Source organism: Ochlerotatus camptorhynchus, unplaced genomic scaffold, assembly GCF_037179485.1.
Source record: "Ochlerotatus camptorhynchus isolate MF236.1 unplaced genomic scaffold, CSIRO-AGI_Acam_v1.1 ptg000017l, whole genome shotgun sequence".
NCBI classification, from domain to species: domain Eukaryota; kingdom Metazoa; phylum Arthropoda; class Insecta; order Diptera; family Culicidae; genus Ochlerotatus; species Ochlerotatus camptorhynchus.
This window is the reverse complement of record NW_027040509.1, coordinates 797581-817772: the sequence shown is the minus strand read 5'-3', so window position 1 is coordinate 817772 and position 20192 is coordinate 797581. Positions and strand designations below refer to the sequence as shown.

At 38.3% G+C, this 20192-nt stretch overlaps 2 protein-coding genes across 2 annotated transcripts in view; one reads left to right on the top strand and one right to left on the bottom strand.

The window, feature by feature from the left end:
- Positions 1-20192, bottom strand: part of CenG1A (Centaurin-gamma-1A) — a 462307-nt gene that overhangs the window by 212275 nt on the left and 229840 nt on the right. The gene's annotated exons all lie outside the window — the stretch shown is intronic.
- On the top strand, positions 1131-2930 carry LOC135702163 (uncharacterized). The gene is made up of 3 exons (XM_065223184.1): positions 1131-2415; positions 2476-2797; positions 2856-2930. The coding sequence occupies exons 1-3, from the start codon at positions 1133-1135 to the stop codon at positions 2928-2930; spliced, it is 1680 nt and encodes a 559-aa protein (XP_065079256.1). The 5' UTR covers positions 1131-1132.

Sequence of the window (20192 nt, the reverse complement as noted above, 5' to 3'; positions counted from 1 at the left end):
AGGGAGTGCGCGTTTAATTAGTATTGTCACATTAATAACCCGTCGCTCAATTTCAACTTCTGCTCAATTTTCACTCTAGTGGAACTATCAATCTAACCTCTTCAGAACTTTCTCTAGCTAATAAATTATCGCACTAAAGCTTCATGTTGATATTAGTATAGTATATCCTCCCAACTCTGGAATTTCTATTGCTGATTCTTCATAAAATGTATAAGACAACTAATAAGCAGACGCCTTCAAAAAAAATTAATGAAGATCGTGTGTCAAATGAAATGTTTATGCATTCTTATAGGACCTGATGGTCTTATGAAATGTATGAGGGTACGGCCAGGGTAGACGCGATTCGCGACGCGACGCGACCAATTCAAAAGAATCTTATTATTTATTATTATTCCTTGCATGAGTCGCATCACGTCGCGTGTCGCGTCTACCCTGACCACGACCTAAGGCTGATGTTTTGACAAAAATGTTTAAGTGAAACACATGAACAAAATAATTCATTTTCATTTCGTGTATGCAGAACAACTTTGTCGAAGACTGCAAATCGATTAGACTTCTGAAAAAAAGAAGCTATTATTATATTAATTTAGACCAATTGCTCCACGCATATCTACAGACGTATACATGAGCTTGTAGGTACGTGTGGAATACTTGGTCTAAAGTGAAAGATTAGTAACTTTTTGTACAAATATCAAATCGATTTGCAGTCTTCGACAAACTTGTTTTGTATAGTATTCTCAATCTAAGCATTCTGTTTCCCATATATATTTTCCCATACAGATTTTAAAATTTTCCCGCAAATCTAGATTATAACCAAATTTGTTCAAATTTTGCACAGTTATGGGGGAACAAGGAGTTGTAAAGTTGACCCACCCTACTGCTCAATGATGTCTTTTAAATTTATTTTCAACCCATCAATTTTACCACTGTATCTAATCTTGATTTGCCTCTGGAGGTCTAAGTGGAATACCTGCAAAGAGAATAAAGAAAGAAAAGGTATTTAGTAAATTGAAATGACCTAATATAAATAAATAACTTTAAATTTTTTAACATGTCTAAGGTCATAGTAACCCACGCATTCCACAAACCGACAGCAAGTCACTTTCGCAGCAGTACCTCCCCTCTTTGCACCATGTCCTCCCAGTTGGAACTCTCCTGGCCAGCGGAATCCCAGCACGTCATCTTCCGGGAGCTGGGCACGCACTACATCCGCCAAGGTCGCTATCGGGTGGCGACTTCCAACTTCACCAAAGCCGTTCAAGCCAATCCGCATGCCGTCGATTGTCACTACCGGAAGAGTGTTGCCCAGTACCGGAATTCGGAGCTGAAGGATGCCCTCCGGAGTGCCCGTGATGGATTGGCCGTGGAGCGGGACGAGTTGGATGATCCTCGGGGGGAGGATTTTCCATGCTCGCTGCAGGAATGCAAAACGATTTTCGAGTTGGATGAATTTGAAGAGCACGTCAAGGTGACTTCGAATCGGAGCAAGCATTTCACCGGGCATCGGTTGAAGGACATGCAGGCGGAGCTTCGATTGGCGTTCGAAAATTATGATAACATCCTGGGCAAACAAGCCGGGCCATGCCTGTATGAGCAGAGGCGTCGATTGATGAAGATTGCAGAGGAGAACAAGCAGAGTGGTTATGTTGAAACGCGGCCGGAATGGAAGGTTAAACGGGACAACAAGGAATGCGATGCGGTGAGCGTGGTGGAGATGGTTGTGAAGGAACCACACGTCAGACAGACGAAGAAGAAGGAGAAAAATCTGAGGATGCTGGGTCAGGTGTATTTGGGCCCTGGATGGAAGAATTTGGAATTTTTGAGTTCTTTGAGGAAAGGAGGAGCTTGGGAGAAGACCGTGAACCTTTCGGAAGCACCTGTAAGCTCTAAGATGTTGTCCGATATAATTGAAGAGTGCTACAATCGCGTTGAAACGGAGTTGCATAGCTTGCAATCAAGAACTCCATTCTACACGTATCGCCGGAATAGATTCCGATCGTCGGAAAAAGTGGATACGTACTTGCTGGATGAAATGTTCAAGATACGATACAAAACCTACAGGGATGCCTTTAACCAGTTGGATAGGATGCATGAGCTGCGCAAGCAGGGGCGCTTGACCCAGTTGCTGATGTATACCAACGATATTCTCTGGAACTACTACCAGACCAAAACGGAGCGGGTTTTCCCGGATCGGTACAAGTTTGTGAACGAAATTTGCAATTTGGTAGGATTGGCGTTTATGGAGAGCTTCCAGATCCCGCCGACGCTGATGGACGAGCGATTGAAAGATCGACTCTCAATTCTGTTTCGCCTGCCACTGGGCAAGGACGAGGATGATGTTGTGGTGCCCATTTTCGGAGACAAATCCACGTATCGTGATCCGGCTGCTCCGGATTATGGTTACATAGCTTACAAGTGAGTATAATGATTTGAAGATGAGTTCATTAGCTATAATCAATGTTTGTCCGTTTGCAGAAACAAACTTACGGTGTTGGAAAAGCGTATCCCGCACTCGAGGTATGCTATCGAGAGAGCTTTCCTGTATCACGAAATGTGTCGCCACCATCTGGAGGCTAGCAAGTTGGACGAAACGCGCATCATGGCACGGCGGGTTATCGACGAAGCGACGCAAAGTGGTAGCAACTTGTGGAAGTTTTTGGGCGTGTTGGCCATCGTTCGGGCCGACTGCAGCCAAATGAATCTGGAGAAGTTGACAGACTCACTGGAGGACGCAAGCCAAGCGGTGTTGGCTTTGGAAGACGAACGGCTGGCCCATGTGATCCAGGTGGCGAGAATTGTAAGTGGCATTCTAATTAAATGTACACTCATTCTAATAAGCATTGTTTTACCGGTAGATCAATGGCAAACTGATGACCGAGAAGATGGAACAAAGAGCTTCTTTTCAAATCAATCGCATTCAACTGGAATAGTTTTCAAAATTGTTTTTTAAAACCAATAAAAGAATATGAGTTGGAGAGGTCCACTTCACTCGTCAAACATAATTAGTGAGTGTTCCGAATCCGAATGCAGCACTTGAATGCACTTACGCACCGCGAGAGTCCATTTAAGTAGGAGGAATGAATGCAACTGCACTTTTTCGCTGCCAGCAGGACATGGCACCGCCGAACGGGGCGACGACGTAGGACCAAGGACGAACGGGCAGATGTTCGTCGTTCGTCGGCCGGATCCGTAAGGACCACTTGTGTGGCTCGCGCTTGTACCATTTTGTGTGTGTGTGTGTGTGTGTGTGTGTGTGTGTTATTCAATTCGGTGAAAAACAACGCACAACATGAGAGTCCTTCAGTCGACTACGGTCCGTTGCATCGGGGATGGCGATTATAGCGCGGTGATGATGGGCACGTGTCAATATCCCTGGGCGAAAGCGTCATTTATATCCTGGCGAGCATCATCGTCGCAGTGGGTCGTTTGTTTTTTTTTTCGTGGACGATTCGGGGAAGGGTAAGCGAATCGAGTCATTATTTCGAAAACAAATAAGTAGCGCGGATTAGAAAAGCCCACACAGCGGGGCTATTTTTGTTTATTTAGCGATGAAATTTAGTAGAAAGGAGGTTGATATTGATGATTTTTTTTTTCTGATTTAGAAAAGAGGGGTCGTTTAGATGCAAATCAAATTAATTAAACAGGGACTCGGCGTGTAGTCGCGGTACTGGCTGAATCAACGGACGAGCAACAATGGTTGGAAGGGATTTTTCCGGGATAATGAAAGTGATACAGCAGGAGATTGTTTGTTGGTGCTTAAGTAGCGGCGCAAATTTCAGTTAATAAAGAGGGAAGCTATTAAAAGCAAACGTGTGCAATCCGAAAGAAGTCTAAGTAGCTTCGACTAGAATTGCTTAGGTAATATCCAACTTAATTTTAATCTTAAAGCATCAAGCTACGGGGTCTCCCGGTAGCCTAAAATTGGCAGCTAATAACTGTGGAAATTGCCAGAGAACCGTGAATTGACAATCATAATAAGGCCCATATTGAAGGCACGTATAAATTTCTAGAAGAGTCTTGGAGGCGAACCAGCCCCAGGCTGAAAGCCTCCCTAATAAAGATAAATTAATTAATTAATTCTAGAAGAATGAAACCTACAAGGAAATCAGGATGATCATGGACTTGGAAAATTGCTAATTTCTTGTATACCCTCAAAATTTTAAACATTGAAAATTATGATTTAGCACTCATCACAGTTTACCGCCATTATCGGGATTTTGGAATCGGGGCTCCATTTACCCCCGATTCTGCGAGCCACGTGACTCTCTTTCACCGGTGAGGTGCCAATAGTTACCTCGTAGGAGGTGACTCTCCCTTTGAATTGCACGGAGAGTCACCTCACACGAGGTGACAATTGTCACCTCACCGGTGACAGAGAGTCCCGTGACTCGAAGAATAGGGGGATTGTATCAGCCTTTGGCTCCAAGATGTAGAAAACAAAATCTGAGACTGAGAAAATAGTCAAAATGTGGGATCTTGACATAAATCTAGATCCCAGATTTCACCATGTAAGTTTCTCAAAGTTAGAACTTGAAAGAACTTTCATGGATCGAAACATTTAAATATTTTCTATTGAATTCTACGGAGAATACCTATGGAAATGTAGGGTAAATTTAAAAGGAATTCAAATGTTAATTAAAAAGAAACACTGAGGAGGATTCCTTAAAAAATCTGGGAAAGAATTTCAAGATAATTTTGAGAATTACAGTAATAACCCGATTTTGACAGCTCTCTTTTTGAACATCTTTTTTAGTGTTCTACGAAACTCATGTGATTTTTCAGTTCTTATTGCAACAAAGTATACGTGAAACATCCATCTTGATGATCAATGAGAAAAAAATGAATTATGGTTCTGTGAAATTATTGAAACATAAAAAATGATGCGCGGAAAAAAGCGGGTCATTACTGTAGTCCTAAGGAATTATGAGGTAAATTCCAATGAATTCCAAGGGGAGAAGAAATGAAGTTCTTCATTTAATTCTTATGTAGTTCTGAGGAGACTTGTATTTGAATCACGAGAAGGATACCAGATGAGTTTTAAGAAGAATCCAATGAGATTTATAAACAAAATTTAAACGGTGTTTCTAAGGGAATTCCGAAAAAATATTCAGGAAGCTCTAAGGATGATTCCAAAAAATGGAGCACAATTTAAATGAAATTCTTAGCAAAGTGTGAGGAAAATTCAGAAGGATATTTCAAAGGATTTTTGTAAAGCTTTTCGAGTTCCAAAAATAAATTAGAAAGTATTTCAAAAGGATTCAATTATTGAAAAATGTAGGTAGCTGCAAAGGAATTTTATGAAGGATTCCATGAAATTTCTTTGGATAATTTCAAAGGAATCCCACTCAAAATGCCATGGTAATTACGAGGAGAGAAACTGGGGAACTTACTGGTAAGTTTAAGGAGAATTTCATGATCATTCTGCATATGATTTATAGATATTTTTGGCATGCCATGTCAAAAGAGCAATGTCTTTTCGCAATTTTGAAGATGTGAACACTTATAAACATAAACATTCAAATTAATGAAGAATATTGCATTACATTTATGCCTTGTTGAGAGCTGTAAAGTGTAATAAGTTCGATTTTCGAAATACAAGAATAATGCAATAAATTAATAAAAGAATAATAACGTATCTTATAAACAACTTATAACATAACACATTACAACTTTTAGAATGAACATGGCATTAGAAGTACCAAAAATTTACCTAATTAATCTTAAAAAATATATTAAATTATGTAGGGGAAATGGCTATAATGTTGGCCTATGGATCTAAAATTTGGTCCATCGCTAAAAATCTGCTATTTATCAATTTTATCTAGATGAACGCGTCATTGGGATAGTAGTAATGGATATTTTTGGTCGCTATTGAAAATTTAGTCGATTTCTCCATTTATGTATGGGCCCAAATTAGGGGCATTTAGGCCGACATTACATCCATTGCCTCTATTTGAAATTTGTTAATTTAATAATGACTTATTGGAAAAGTAACACATAACTTGATTGAGTTGAAATCTGCTCAGAAATCATGACAAATTGAAAAGGTTAATTTTGTCAACTTAAAACTCAATTTTCGTCGGAAAAAAAAATCATAATAAAAAAAAACTTGTAGGTACATCCATAAAAAAAAAATACAAACTATAATTTAAGTAACCTAAGACCGTATGCTAAGGTTTATTAATTCTCGTTTATTTCTCGGTTATTTTTCAAATTCCCGGTTTGCTTTGAACCCTGATTTCGAGAAGCATTTCAAGGAAATTATGAGCAAAACTTCTATGGAATTCTGAATTGAAATCTAAGGAAATTTTGCGATAATACTCTTATAAATTCTCAATGGGATCTTAAGAGATATCTAGGAATATTCCAAACGATAAAACTCTTCCGTGCAAAATTTATGATGTAAAACTGCTATCTCTAGCAATTTTTACAAGATTGATTTATTGTGAAAATTTGCTGAAAACCATTTACTAAGTTCAATTTTAGGACCACAATCGCTAGTGGTCGCTAACTTTGCTCATCAATTAAACAAGTATTTAGTATGAAAGGTCATATTTGACTTCCGTAGATCGTTTTAAAATATTGTTAGAAACATTTCCTCCGCAGACAACAAACCTGTAAAATGCATTATTTCAATACAAACCATTTTTATGTAACGCAACTCCAAGCATTAGATTTCGTTTTCCTAAGGAATCAACTGGCTTTTGCATGTATCTGTGCGTAAGCAGTCTATAGGGTGAAGAACATTGTGATTTGGAACGCTCGCACAAAACAGAGAAGCGTAAAAAGGCACACGACGGGGCGATCCATGAATTAACTAGCTAGAAAAATCATCAAAACCGAGAGCATGATCAAGCTCGCGCGTGACGTTTTTCGTTCGCAATAATTAACGAATATTGTAAGATATCTTTTGGTATTTCAATTCGAAATATTCTGCGATAATTTTCGATAATTTTAAACGGATGTAATAATTATTCAACAATATCATCTATGCGTTACCTCAAGAAATCCATGATGAAAGCGCTTGAAAATGAATAGAAAAAATAATGCTAAACTGAGAGTATTCCCAAATCATGTTGGATACGCTCGAATTTGTGAGATAATAAAAACAATTCAAGTGTGTGTATGCGTTAGCTAATTGCTAAAAAATAGGCGTTGGTTTAGAAGTCAACCTATCGTGAAATCAAAAGGTTCCTCAATTTTCAAAAGTTGTTTCACAAGTGTTTTAGGATATTCAGCCTTTTTTATGGAGGATTATGATATATTTAGATATTTCTAAAGATAACTAGATAATTTGAACTATTATCTAGAATATTATTATAGAAATGACCCACCTTTGCCATTGCTAAATGAAATATTTTTTTAAATCAAAAAGTACCTCAATTATCACAAGTTGTATCACAAGTATTTATTCTGTGAAAATTTCAGTCTTTTCTATGGAGGTATTCTGAACTTCATCAGGAATTGAAATGGAACTTGGCAGGACTTCCCTGAACTACGGCAGGGTTTCCCTGAACTTCGTCAGGACTTCCACGAAGTTCGGCAGGCCTTCCCTGAACAATGGCAGGACTTCCCTGAAGTTTGCCAAAACTTCCCTGAACTTCGACAGAACTTCCCAGAACTTCGGCAGGACTTCCCCGAACTTCGGCAACACTTCCCTGAACTTCGACAGGACTTCCCTGAACTTCGACAGGCCTTCTTGAACTTCGAAAGTACTTTTTAGAACTTCGGCAGGACTTTCCTGAAATTCGGCGGAACTTTCGACAGGACTTCCCTGAACTTCGTCAGGACTTCCCCGAAGTTTGGCAACCCTTTCCTGAACTACGGCAAGACTTCCATGAACTTCAGTAGGACTTCCCTGTCCTTCAGCAGGCCTTCCCTGAACTTAGAATCTTGGAATTGAAGTTGTCATTTCAGCAGTAGAACTATTATAATTTTCCAATATTATTGTACTTACGATTATGGTAAAAATTTCAATACTCCCCATTTTTCCAATTTGCAATGCTTGTTAGTATTGGAGCATTTTGAATTTGGGAGTGGTTCGAACGGGTGTTGAGTCAGTATCAACGGAAAAGTATTAACTTTAGCCTTAACATAACATCCTTAAAACTAGACAAAGTCTTCACACCAACAATATTTTGTACTAATTTTAGAGCGCACTGGATGAATTTCATCTGCTTTTGAATGAAATTCAAATGCTAAGATTTTGTTCAGTACAGACAAGAAATTTTTTTTGCTAGGCTTTGTTTATGTAAAATGCCCATCTTTCAATGCATTGTAGATAATTATGCCGTGTTTCATGAAGAAAAGAATTATAATTTTCAAAAGAGAAATTGTTGATTTTTCAAACACTGTTGGAATTATTTTTTTGAGTTCTTAGACAATTACTATGTTCAAAAGTTAACGTAATATTTAATAAACCATCAAATTTCCAGATTAATGAACCGATATTCAGCAAATCATAGTATATTAAATTTAGAAATTTATATATAAAACTGTTAGATCCACGATAGTATCTCCGATTATGTCATTTTTCAAACATAACATGAGATTTTTTGAAGGATTTTGGACTGTTTCATATTTTTAAATTTTTAGAGAATTCATACACCGACAAATTAAAATTTTCAATATGCTGTATTAAGGTGTTTCCTTAGTTTCCTTTAGAGTCCATTTTTTCCATCACACCTCGCAATTTCAAGAGCACACAACTCGAGGAAGTTCTACGAGGTTTATACAACTGCAAATTTCAGAATTTGTTATCTTCTTCGCAGCAAACAACAAGTAGTAGTTTCAGCTTCGTGCATTCACATTATTTTTAAAATGTGAACTTGCGCAGTGTAACACGAAAAAGGACGCTACAGAGAATCACCTTAAGATATCAAACTTAAAAAAAAACATGGCCAGGGCAAAGCTTTAGGATTCTGAGACTTTAAACAATTGTGTAAACAACTTTAATAAGTAAAAAGTGTATAAATATTCGACAGACACTGAAAAAGTCTGCATATTGTAGACGAAATACGCAAAATATGATAAGAAAATAAGGTAGTGGAATTAAATGGAAATTACTAATACTTCTCTCTCTCTCTCTCTTTGTACGGGTATCTTAGTGGAATACCCACCACATTCACCAGAAACTTTAATGCAAATGCCAAATAAGTTTTGTGGAGAATTGTAGAAGCATTCTGTGGAGAATTCCCATGCATTCAACTAGGAGTTCCAAATATTTTTGAGACGTATTTCAAGCACTAAAGTTGAATGCCAAGGTAGATCTGAAGAGACTTCTATGGAGATTGTGGAGAGAATTGTAGGGAGATTCAAAAGAAAGTTCCAAGATAATTCTAAGAAAAGTCCAAGTGAGCCGAATTCTCAGAATAGTTTTAAGGAAATTTTGAGGAAAGTCTTTCATGGGCAGTTTGAAAACAATTTTATGAAATTCTGAGAAACAGACCCATGCCATTCTGATAATTTTGGGATAATACTTTGGGAAAAATCTGCGGTGAAATCCAGAAATAGCTCAAAGACAATTCTGATAAGAATTTCAAGACAACTCTGAGGTAAACTTTAACGGAGTTCTTAGCAGAATTCTAGGGTTTCTAAATTCAAGAGATTTCTGAGGATATATATAAAGAAAAAATTAAGCAAATTCTAGCGAGAATTTTCAAAAATACACAGATTAATTCAAAGTGGATTCCCAAAAATTTCTTGACGAAGTTAAGTGTTCTACACATAATTTTGAGATTGTTGTTGAGAAAATTTGAAGGGAATATCGAAAAGAATCTTGCAATTATTGAGGCAAATCCTGACAGTAAGTCTTAAGTCATTTTGGGATTATCCTAGCTCCAAAGCTATCCTGAGATAAGTTCTGAAGATTTAGTTATAGGGGAAATGACGGCTTCGGCATGACAGACTATTTTCGGCAACCCAAATTGAAACACTATTTTCACTGGATTTTCTTACGAAAACACTTCGCTGAATGCATGCAAACGATTCTTTATGCTTTCAGCTTCAATTTGACTATATTTTTACCACTTAGAAAAAGCAATCTAGCAAGGTTTTCTTGAAATGCAACACACGCACTACAAATTGTAGCTGATTTCGAGTTGCCGATAATAGAACAGCAGATTTACATGCAGTTCAAATGGAACGGTTGCCGAAGAAAAATTGGTTGCCGACAATACTCGCTCTCACTAGAGAAGATTGGAGCTTTGTAAAAGCGTTTCAAAACAGTTTTTGACAATTCTTTCGACTGAAATTGCTAGATCAGCTGGCAGCAAAAGATTTTAAACAAACCAATACTGCATATGTGTGCGTTCCTTAGAGAAAAAGGTCGCTGCTTAGGTTGCCGAGAATACGTAAATTCCCCTATAATGTTGTTGATTCGAACATTGACAATTTTCAAGATCCTGTACTGTCTAAGATTAAGAGACTATAAATCTCAGAAATGTGTAATAGTGAGATGTGTGAAATGTGAAAAAAAAAAATCAATATCCCAAACAGGATTCTGTGACATGACATTTTTTTAAGGTTCTAAAACTAATAGCGATTTTTTTTTAATCCTTTAAATTTGTCGAACCTCTTAACGGAATCCCTTTATGAAGAGCATTGAGTGGGTTGGTTTATTTCCTTTAAATTCCGTTATTATTGCTTATCTTTTGACAGATACGCGTATTTCGTCTACTACTTGCAGACTTCATCAGTGCCAAGTACTGGTGTTGAGTACTTGGCACTGATGAAGTCTGCAAGTAGTAGACGAAATACGCGTATCTGTCAAAAGATAAGCAATTATAACGGATTTTTTTTTACTATCCGGGTTCAAACCAGTTCCAACTCAGTGCGAATCCAAACTTTTTGTCAGTGCGAACGTCAACCTGAGGTAGGTTTTAAAAATAAACGAACAAACTGACGTTTGTCAGAAACAAGCAGACCCTATCTAGGATGGAACTGAAACAAAATCGCAATAAAACAATTATTCAAACTGCAAAGAAATAAAATTTGAGATAAAGAAGTTAACAAAAAATCAATCGACTGAAGTTTGGGTTTTTTGTATTACCACTTGGCCCTTTTTAAAAAAGTGAAACTCATGCAAATATGCTTATTTGATTATATTTTAGACTTTATTTTTGAGGTCTCACTCTAAGGGAAGGTTAAGAATTCCGAGCTTGAACAAATATTCAAAATATCGGACTGAGGTTTTTTACCGAGAGAATTCAATTCATAAAGGCATACAAATATAATTTAAGATACAAATCAAATTCCTGGATATTTCCCGATTTTTCCGCTTGATTTCGATTCCTGGTTAATTTCCGGTTCTCCTGATTCAGTGGCCACCCTGAATGGTACTCCAAGAAAAACATGTATGCAAAGTTGCTTAAGTAGACGGAATCATTTCATGCACAAAGTCTCATCGATAGGAACTTGCCAAACCCATACATGGAGTCCAAAGCATGTTGCCCTACGAAGGAAGTATTGACCAACTTCTCGAAATAAAATCGATAGAAGAAACATATTTCATAACATATTTCAACCGAACTGGTAAAGTCAATCGACGGGAAAATTACAACCCCTTACTAGTCTTTTTCCTCGCGCTTCCTCCGATCGAACATTATCAATTTCCGACGCTTCGTCAGCCGCAACAACCATGTCAAAGCCTGACCACGTGCTGCACCAAATTCGTTCCTAAAAACAAACCATCGCGAGCGGCTAGTTACAATCAACCATGCACCCTAGCAGGCTCTACTGCCTTCCTGCCTAAATCGTAGAGATGATTTACTGTAGATAAATCATTATTGACGATGATGGCATCACGCTGCGCACGCTGGTTTATAATGGTGATGCAACAGTGGATATCTAAACTAAGCCAGTCTCTCTAGCCCACAGGCCACAGTCCGCAGACCGGGTGTGTTTTGAAAAGGAAAGAAAGCATCGCCGGATGACGGTGATTGCATGTGCCAAGGGAAAGCAACCGGATTAGCGAATCAGAACCAGAAGCAGAATGCCGGCGAGTGTGGACGCAGTCTCTAATTAATCTGAGCTGTTATTTCCAAAACGATACCCGCAGGATATCATTTTCCAAAAATAGGGAAATGATCACTCGCCAGGAGGCTTTTCACTGCCACTCAGCGTGTCCATTTTTGATGTGGCTTCGGTTGTTTATTTATATAACAATTACGTCAGAGCGGCTCAACTGTTTTGTTTTTCGGGTGCGGTTGGTTGGTTTGGGCGCAAATGCCGTTTTCCGATGATAATTATGCTGGTTTTTATTTGCCTTCGGGATGACCAAACAGACACACTCAACCGGTGCACGCGGTGTGAGGTCCCAACCAAAGGTGATGGATTTCACGTTCGCACATTTCACCGTGCTCGATTTCATTGGAGTCCATTTTAGGGTGAAAGATAATTGACAGATTTGTAAACCGAAATTAATAGCCTAATGATGGTTTCAGCTGTTTGTTTTCCTGAGAATTTCCGGGGGTAAATCAGCAAACACACCAGTTGTTCAGGGATAATTCAGATGATGTCACGCACCAGACGCCCGTAAAATTTGCGTTCCGATCAGAAGCATTTTCGCACCACTCAAAGAACAAACATCACTTCACACGTCCAACAACAAATGGCAGACGCTGGTTTAACGATCGACTAGTCATAAAACTAGTTCAGTGGAAGTTGGTTGTGTGTGCAAATACAGATGAAAAGTGCTGCATACCCCCGAAAATCATAAACATTTGTCCCAAATTTACTGCGCGCAAGCTATATACCTAGGTGGCATAGAAGCACGACGGAGTCACGACTTTTAATGGTCCTAGAAACAAATAACTCAACACGCAATGGCACACGCACAGTAAAAGCTGAGCCGATGAGCCATCGACGGGCGAACGTCGTGCGGTCATAAAGCACCGTGTGGGTAATTTCAAATAATATGTAATAACAATCAGTGACGTTCGGCGACCACCAACCAATGCAACACCGGCGGCTATTACTCTCCCAACTGTCAGTTAATGCGTTTTATGAGCAGGACTTGCTGCAGTTGCTGTCAAAATGGTACGTCGTCCGTGTGTCGAGGAGTAATTGGGAAAATAGATGTGCGCCACGTGTATGACCGTTCGGTCCGGTTTTGATCGCCCTGGGGCGCTGATGCAATGCCTATGTAATGGCAATGGGTCAGTTGAACGATGCGTGGAATGTGTGATATCATTTTCCTCGGTCCGGGGACAAGTAAATCCCTAATCCTTGATTTGGGCGATGAATGGGATTTCACTTTTCCCGCCGTTGATTACACTGCAATACGTGTTGATGTGCATCGCAGATAGTGGACTGGTTTGCTAGTTTTACTTATACAGGGTGTGTACTCAAATGGACAAAAGGTTAACTTAGCTATGATCCAACAAAAAACCAACATGACAAAAGATCGAAAAAATACATTTTATGAGAAAAGCAAGAGAATCAAGCTTAGCAGAAATTTGAGGAATCCAACCGAAATGTCCAAAATACATTCTCTTTCTTGGAATTAACTTCTGGATTATGAAATTTAAAAGTTATTTAACAATCCAATTGATAATGGTCGAAAATCATGCCACTCCATCTGTATATCATCAGCAGTACTTTGACACAGGTACTTTCATCTTCAGAACTTTGTTCTGAATCCTTTGAATTTTGTCCTGAATCCTTCCTGAATCTAAGATATTTCACTTGACTTGACCAAGAAATTGGAACTCTGTTCATAGTGACAATGTGATTACTACTAGGTTTCAAAAAAGAAGCTCTAGGCTTATATGGAAATATTATAAGTTGAGTTTTGGAAGCTTTGGGAGAAATCTCCAATTTTGGTAAATAAGAAGAGAAAAGGCTTCTTAATTTAGCGGAAATACATGTGTCATCGGCGAACAAAGATTTTTGGCAACCCTGAGGCAAATCAGGGAGGACCGAAGTGAAAATGTTATACAATAAGAATGCTACCCTGAGGAACTCCAGCTGATCAGATTTGGAATTTGAATAATTTATTTGCAGAGTTCTGTCAGATAAATAATTTTGAAATAATTTCATAATATAAAGTAGATTTTTTTTTCCATTTAGCAATCAAACCTTCATGCCAAACACTGTCGAATGCTTTTTCTATGTCTAGAAAAGCAACTCCAGTTGATCAGCGTTCAGATTTGCTTGAACGAATTAAATTGGTAACTCTTAAGAGTTGATGAGTAGTTGAATGCCAATGGTGAAATCCAAACTGCTCATCTGCAAAAATTGAGTTCGTATTGATGTGAAGCATAATTTTTTTCAAAAATTATTTTTGAAAAAGTTTACTCATTGAAGAAAGCAAACTTATTGGACGGTTGCTAGAAACATCAACTGGATTTTTATCCGGCTTCAAAATTGGAACAACTTTTGCATTTTTCCATTTATCAGGAAAGTACCCAAGCAGCACACATCGATCAAAATAAGTTACTGCAACTTGATTGTGACTGAAATAAGCTACATACAAGTAAGCACAACTGTTCAGTGACAAGTGTGCTGATAGGGATGCCAAATGGAAACATTTGTTAAATAATTTTACCAAGAAAGACAAGGCACTCTCTAGGATTTTTTTGATGAGGTTACAGAAAATTCCATCATCACCTGGAGCTTTCATATTTTGATTTTTTTTTTAGTTATGGATCTTAATTCGTCCAAATCAGTCCCCCAGGAATCATCAAAAATATTTTTTCGAGAGAAAATATTCAGATAATCCCGAGCAACCTGATTCTCAAGACTAGTAAGATCCAAACTGAAATTATAGGAACTCTCGAATTGCTTAGAAAATTTCTGAGCTTTTTCCGAATTTGTGATCAAAATGTTACCTCCATGTTTAAGCGCTGGAATAGGCTAGTGAGGTTTTTTGAAATTTGTTGTGAGCTTCCAAAAGGGTTTAGAAGTCGGGTCTAATTTCTAAACATTATTTTCAAAAGCTTTGTTCCTCAGGGCAGAGAATCGGTTTTTAATTTGCTTTTTGCAAATCCCGTCCGAATCGCGTGTTCTTTGATATTGCCTCCTACGGACATTTTTCATACGGATCAAGAGCTGAAGATCGTCGTCTATTATCACCATCCCTCTCCAACGGGGGAGTTTGTTAAAGAGAGATGATCAAACCGATTTGTACCTTCCTAAAAGATTGTCCTTGCTCGCTTTCTACTCTCTATATACAATTTTCACACTGCCGTACTCTAACGGAACTATCAACTCTATACTTTCATCTCCTCATCTGTCGTATAAAAATTACCACTTTAGTCTGTTATTTGAAATTAGCATCTTCAACTATGTAAATCGTTAACTTCACGCAGAAGTAATACAAAAACACATAGTTGAAGTATTATTTGCTTATTTTGATGCCAAATTGAAAACACGAAAACTAAACCCCGAAAGGTAAAACTTTTAGAGCTTTTATCTAAAAAGATAAAAATTTCCAAATCGACATCAAAATTCTATGACTTAAGTGTTTAATGCACATAGAAAGTTCAGTGTCGGATTTTACAAATATGTTTTTTCCATTGTCAACCATCTTCAATAGTTTCTTTTAAGTCCCAAGCAGGTAGCAGAAATTGCTGGTATGGGCCTGTTCATAAACTACGTAGACAGTTTTTTTTTAGATTTTTGACCCCCCCCTCCCCCTGCGTAGACAATTGCCCATACAAAAATTATAAAATTTGTATGGACCGTGGATAATTGTCAACCCCCCCCCCCGCTAAACTGTCTACGTAGTTTATGGACAGCCCCTATTTGATAAATTGAAGGTCTTTAGCGTCGCGTCCACATGTGCAACCTGTGCACGATACAGGTGTAAATAATTTAAAAAAATGCGTTTAGATTTTTATAGATTTTAATGGTCACATTATAGCTTAACTTCTTTGCTCCAGACCACAAGTGACCATGAATATACTATTTTATAGTGTGGTTCAATTAAATCTTCGACCTTGATTTGCTTCGAAAAGCGTTAAATTCAGATCGGATGGTCTGCCTAATCCCTAATGCATTGATTTCTAAGCATGTCGATATCACTACCATGACAAAACTCGTTAAATAGTGCACCTAAAAGCGAGCTTTTTTGGGTGGGGGTGGCAAGTTTGTGAATGGTCAAATGCCTCATGTAAGCCAAGCAGACCTTCTACCACCTCTTGAAACATACCACAAATTTTCCACAATACATGGCGGTTTGCACCGCTGGTTGTAATTGAAGCTTTCAGCAGTCACGCGTCAAACGGGAGCAACACGGAAACAGCAGTCTGGTACGCTTTGGACGTTATCATACCGGTTTGAATGTGTGAGTTTAAATTAGAAGAACATTTGTGATGTATGGGTGCCCAAAGTGTGCATTTCTCGATGTGCACTTGGATATCTGATCGCAGACAAAGAGAGTAATGGAGAAAGAGAGCGCAAAAGCCGCTCTCACTCTCTTGTCCGTTGTGAATCCCTCAATTACCGATAGTTGCGCCGGTGCGCCTGTCAAAACTTATGAGCTTCCCCTGGTTTATTCTGAGCGATGTTCTGATGAATAAAGAGTTGATTAATTCAAGTTTGCTACCCAGGGGACTATGAATTTTCTCTAGATTTTGACACTGTTTTGTATCAAAAAATGTTTTCGGAACTGTTTGACGGATATTCTTTATTACACTTCAGTCGAAAGAGTTAGCCTTGTGATAAAAACGAGAATTCAAGCTGAACATTGCATTAGGTCCTAAGTAACATTGACAGATTATCTCCGTCGACTTTCTCTTTGTATCTCCACGGCCATGTAAAGACATTCCCAGGTATTTTCAGCACACCGATCGATAAAATAAGCTTTTATCTAGCATCTAATACGACAAACACTACAAGAAATGGTTATGTGCTCAAGTTATTAATGAAATAGAAAATCGACGAAGAGAATCGATCAATATTACTTAGAACCTAATGCAATGTTCAGCTGGAATTAGTTAAGTTTTGCAATTCCTCCTACTTCAGTTAGCGCGAAAAGGGCCATACAAGTTTTGTTTACACAAGATGATAGGCCCTTCAAATGTTACGTTAGGTAGTGATTACCCAAGTAACATTGCAAGCTTTAAAGAGGTTTTATAACATTCTACAAACCTAAATAGTAGTCTACAGAACCCTCATAAAACCAAAATTGTTACTTGGGTAATATAGTAATGGAGAATATGTCCCTTGAATTCATGGAGCATTGAAAAATAAAACAAAAACTAATATGAGGTGGTATACTATAACGAACAAAGCTTGGTGCACAGGTAAACAAATGAGGCACGCGACGCTTCTGGTCTTTAGAATAATTCAGGATCAACCGATTTACATCCAACAATATCTTATCGGTATGATTTGACTTACTGATCAATTGTAAATATTCTGAATAATTACTAATCAACCAGAAGAATAGCCAAAATATCAAGAGAACATTATGTAGAAATTTGATCAATTAAAGGTCTTTGCAATAATTTCGGATCAACCGAATATCTTCTACTTCTTCTTCGCATTTCAAGCTTATTGCTTATCGCATATATGCTTAATGCGTGCTCTCAAAACTTAGTGTTCTAGTTCTAGGTGCACTTCCACAGTTATTAATTGAAAGCTTTCGATGGCTGTACCATTTTTGCATTAGTATAATTGTGTAGCTCTATGACCTACCCCAAAAAATTCTTACACCGGACCGGGAATCAAACCCAGCCACCTCCAGCGTGGGCTTGCTTTGTAGCTGCGCCTTAACCGACTGAGCAAAGGGGATCTTAGCAGCATTATTTGATCTTCAGAACAATTAGAGATCTTCAGAATAATTACTAATCAACCTGTGCCAAAATACCCTGCTTGTATTTCATCATTTGAAGGTCTTTAGAATAATTCCTGATTTGGAGAATTGATTTGGTTTATTGAATAGTTACAAATCTGTAATTATTCACTTATCAACTAGAAGAATTGAAGAAATACCCAGAGGTATTTGCAGGTATGCAGGTATTTGATGAATTGAGGATCTTTGGAATAATTCCTGATCAACTAAATTGTTTGCAGAAATCTCTAAGAGGCATGATTTGCTTTATTGAACAATTATATAACTTATCAACTAGAAGAAGCGGCAACATACCCAGAGAACATTTCCCAGATATTTGATCAATTGAATGTCTTTGGAATAATTCCTAATCATCCTAATGCACCATTTTTATCCGTGTGTAACTTTTTTATCCGTGGTAAAAATTTATGAAAATCTGGGTACAACTAGTTTGGAGTGAATTGTTTACATGTGAAAAAATTCATAACAAAAGTGGTTATTGAGATTTCATCGAAACAAGAAGAAAATCGCCGGAGAATTTTGCGCGCCGTCATGGAAAATCCGACTGCGACCATGAGATGGATCGGAAGACAACTGGGAATCACCCATACAACTGTGTCTCGCGTGGTAAAATCGTTTAAGGAGTCCCAGACGACAGAGCGGCGGGCTGGAAGTGGAAGAAAATCGAAGACAGCTGACTCTGTGAAGGCCCGGAAGGTGTTGGATTATTTCAAGCGTAATCCGAACCTTTCGATTCGCGACGCGACTCTGAAGGCATAGTGTTCCGCCTGGTTCGTTCAGCAAACCATGAAACGAGCTGGACTTCGTGTATTCAAGGTCCGAAAGGCACCGAACCGGCGTGATCAACAAAACACGGTGGCCAAATCCCGCGCAAGGAAGCTGTATCGAGAGTGGTTAACGAAACCGATGTGTGTGGCTATGGATGACGAAACCTACATCAAGGCAGACGCAAAGCAGATACCGGGGCTGGAGTTCTATGTTGCCAAATCACGGTTTGATGTTCCGGAAGACTTAAGGAAGAAGAAAGTGGACAAATTCGCCAAAAAATACTTGCTCTGGCAGGCCATATGCCAATGCGGTAAACTGAGTAAACCGTACATCACAATGGATACCATCAACAGCGAAATTTACCGCACCGAGTGCCTCCAGAAGCGTCTGTTGCCCTTTCATGCGGTATGGCATCATGCCATTACGCGCGATCGATGTTGGATTGGTACAGAGACAATAACGTTGTTTTTGTACCAAAAACCGCCAACCCCCCAAATTCACCAGAGATTCGTCCGGTGGAACGATTTTGGGCCATAATGAAGGCGAGAGTTCGAAAATCGTCCAAGGTGTTTAAGAACGAGCTGGAGTTGAAGAAAGAATGGATGAAAGTGACCAAAAAGGTCGGCTCCACCATTGCACAAAATGTAATGAGGGGTCTTAAGGGAAAGGTGCGAGCTTTCAGCGATGGAAAGGAAATTGAATAAAGTAATTATGCCGAAACATAATCCATATGGATTAGTTCATTCCCTGAAAGTTTCAAGAAAATTGGCGAACACTTTTGTCTGGTGCATTTTTTTCGAGTACAGGCCTTACTTTTTTTTCAAGAATGTCCTACAGAACATTGATTTGATTTATAGAACAATTATAAATCTACAGAAGAATTACGTATCAACAAGAAGAATTGCCAAAATACCCAGAGAACAGTGTGCACTTATCTGTTCAAATGTTGGTCTTTGGAGTAACTATTTCTGTGGACTTCAAAAAAGTCCAACAAACTGCACTTAAATTCTGTGTATTTCTCATCAGTTTTGAAAGCTTGTGCAAAATTCAGGAAGCAATATTTGATGATTGTCCGTGATGATATGCAAACCTTTCAGAAACTTCTCGAATTCTATTAAAAATCTCTGAATTTTATTTATTTTTTCTGAAGCTCGTGCAAGTTCTTCGAAATTTGCAGGACTTCTCTGAAAATTGTTTTTGTTTTCTGAATTTCTAAGTTCTTGAACGTTCTTTTAATTCCGCAGTTTTTTTTCTGAAGTTTGCACATTTTCTCTGGTTTCTTCGAAATTCGACGATTTTCTCTGACGTTCACAGAATTACTTTTAAATTCGTATATTTCCTGTGAAGTTTGCTAAATTTCTGCAAAACTTTTCCGAAATTCACGAGCATCGCAGAATTTCTCAGAAATCTTCCATTAAATTTGTAGTACTGCTTTGACGTCCCTCATCATCATGCCTCTAAGTTATTAATTGAGAGCTTTCTTTGACAACCAATGCATGAATTTGCATATTTTGTGGCAAGCCCAATGATAGTCTATGCCTATGAAAGTCGTGAAAATTTGCAACCTGAAAGATTTCTTCGATCGGACCGGAAATCAAATCTGCCACCCCCGGCTTGGTAATAC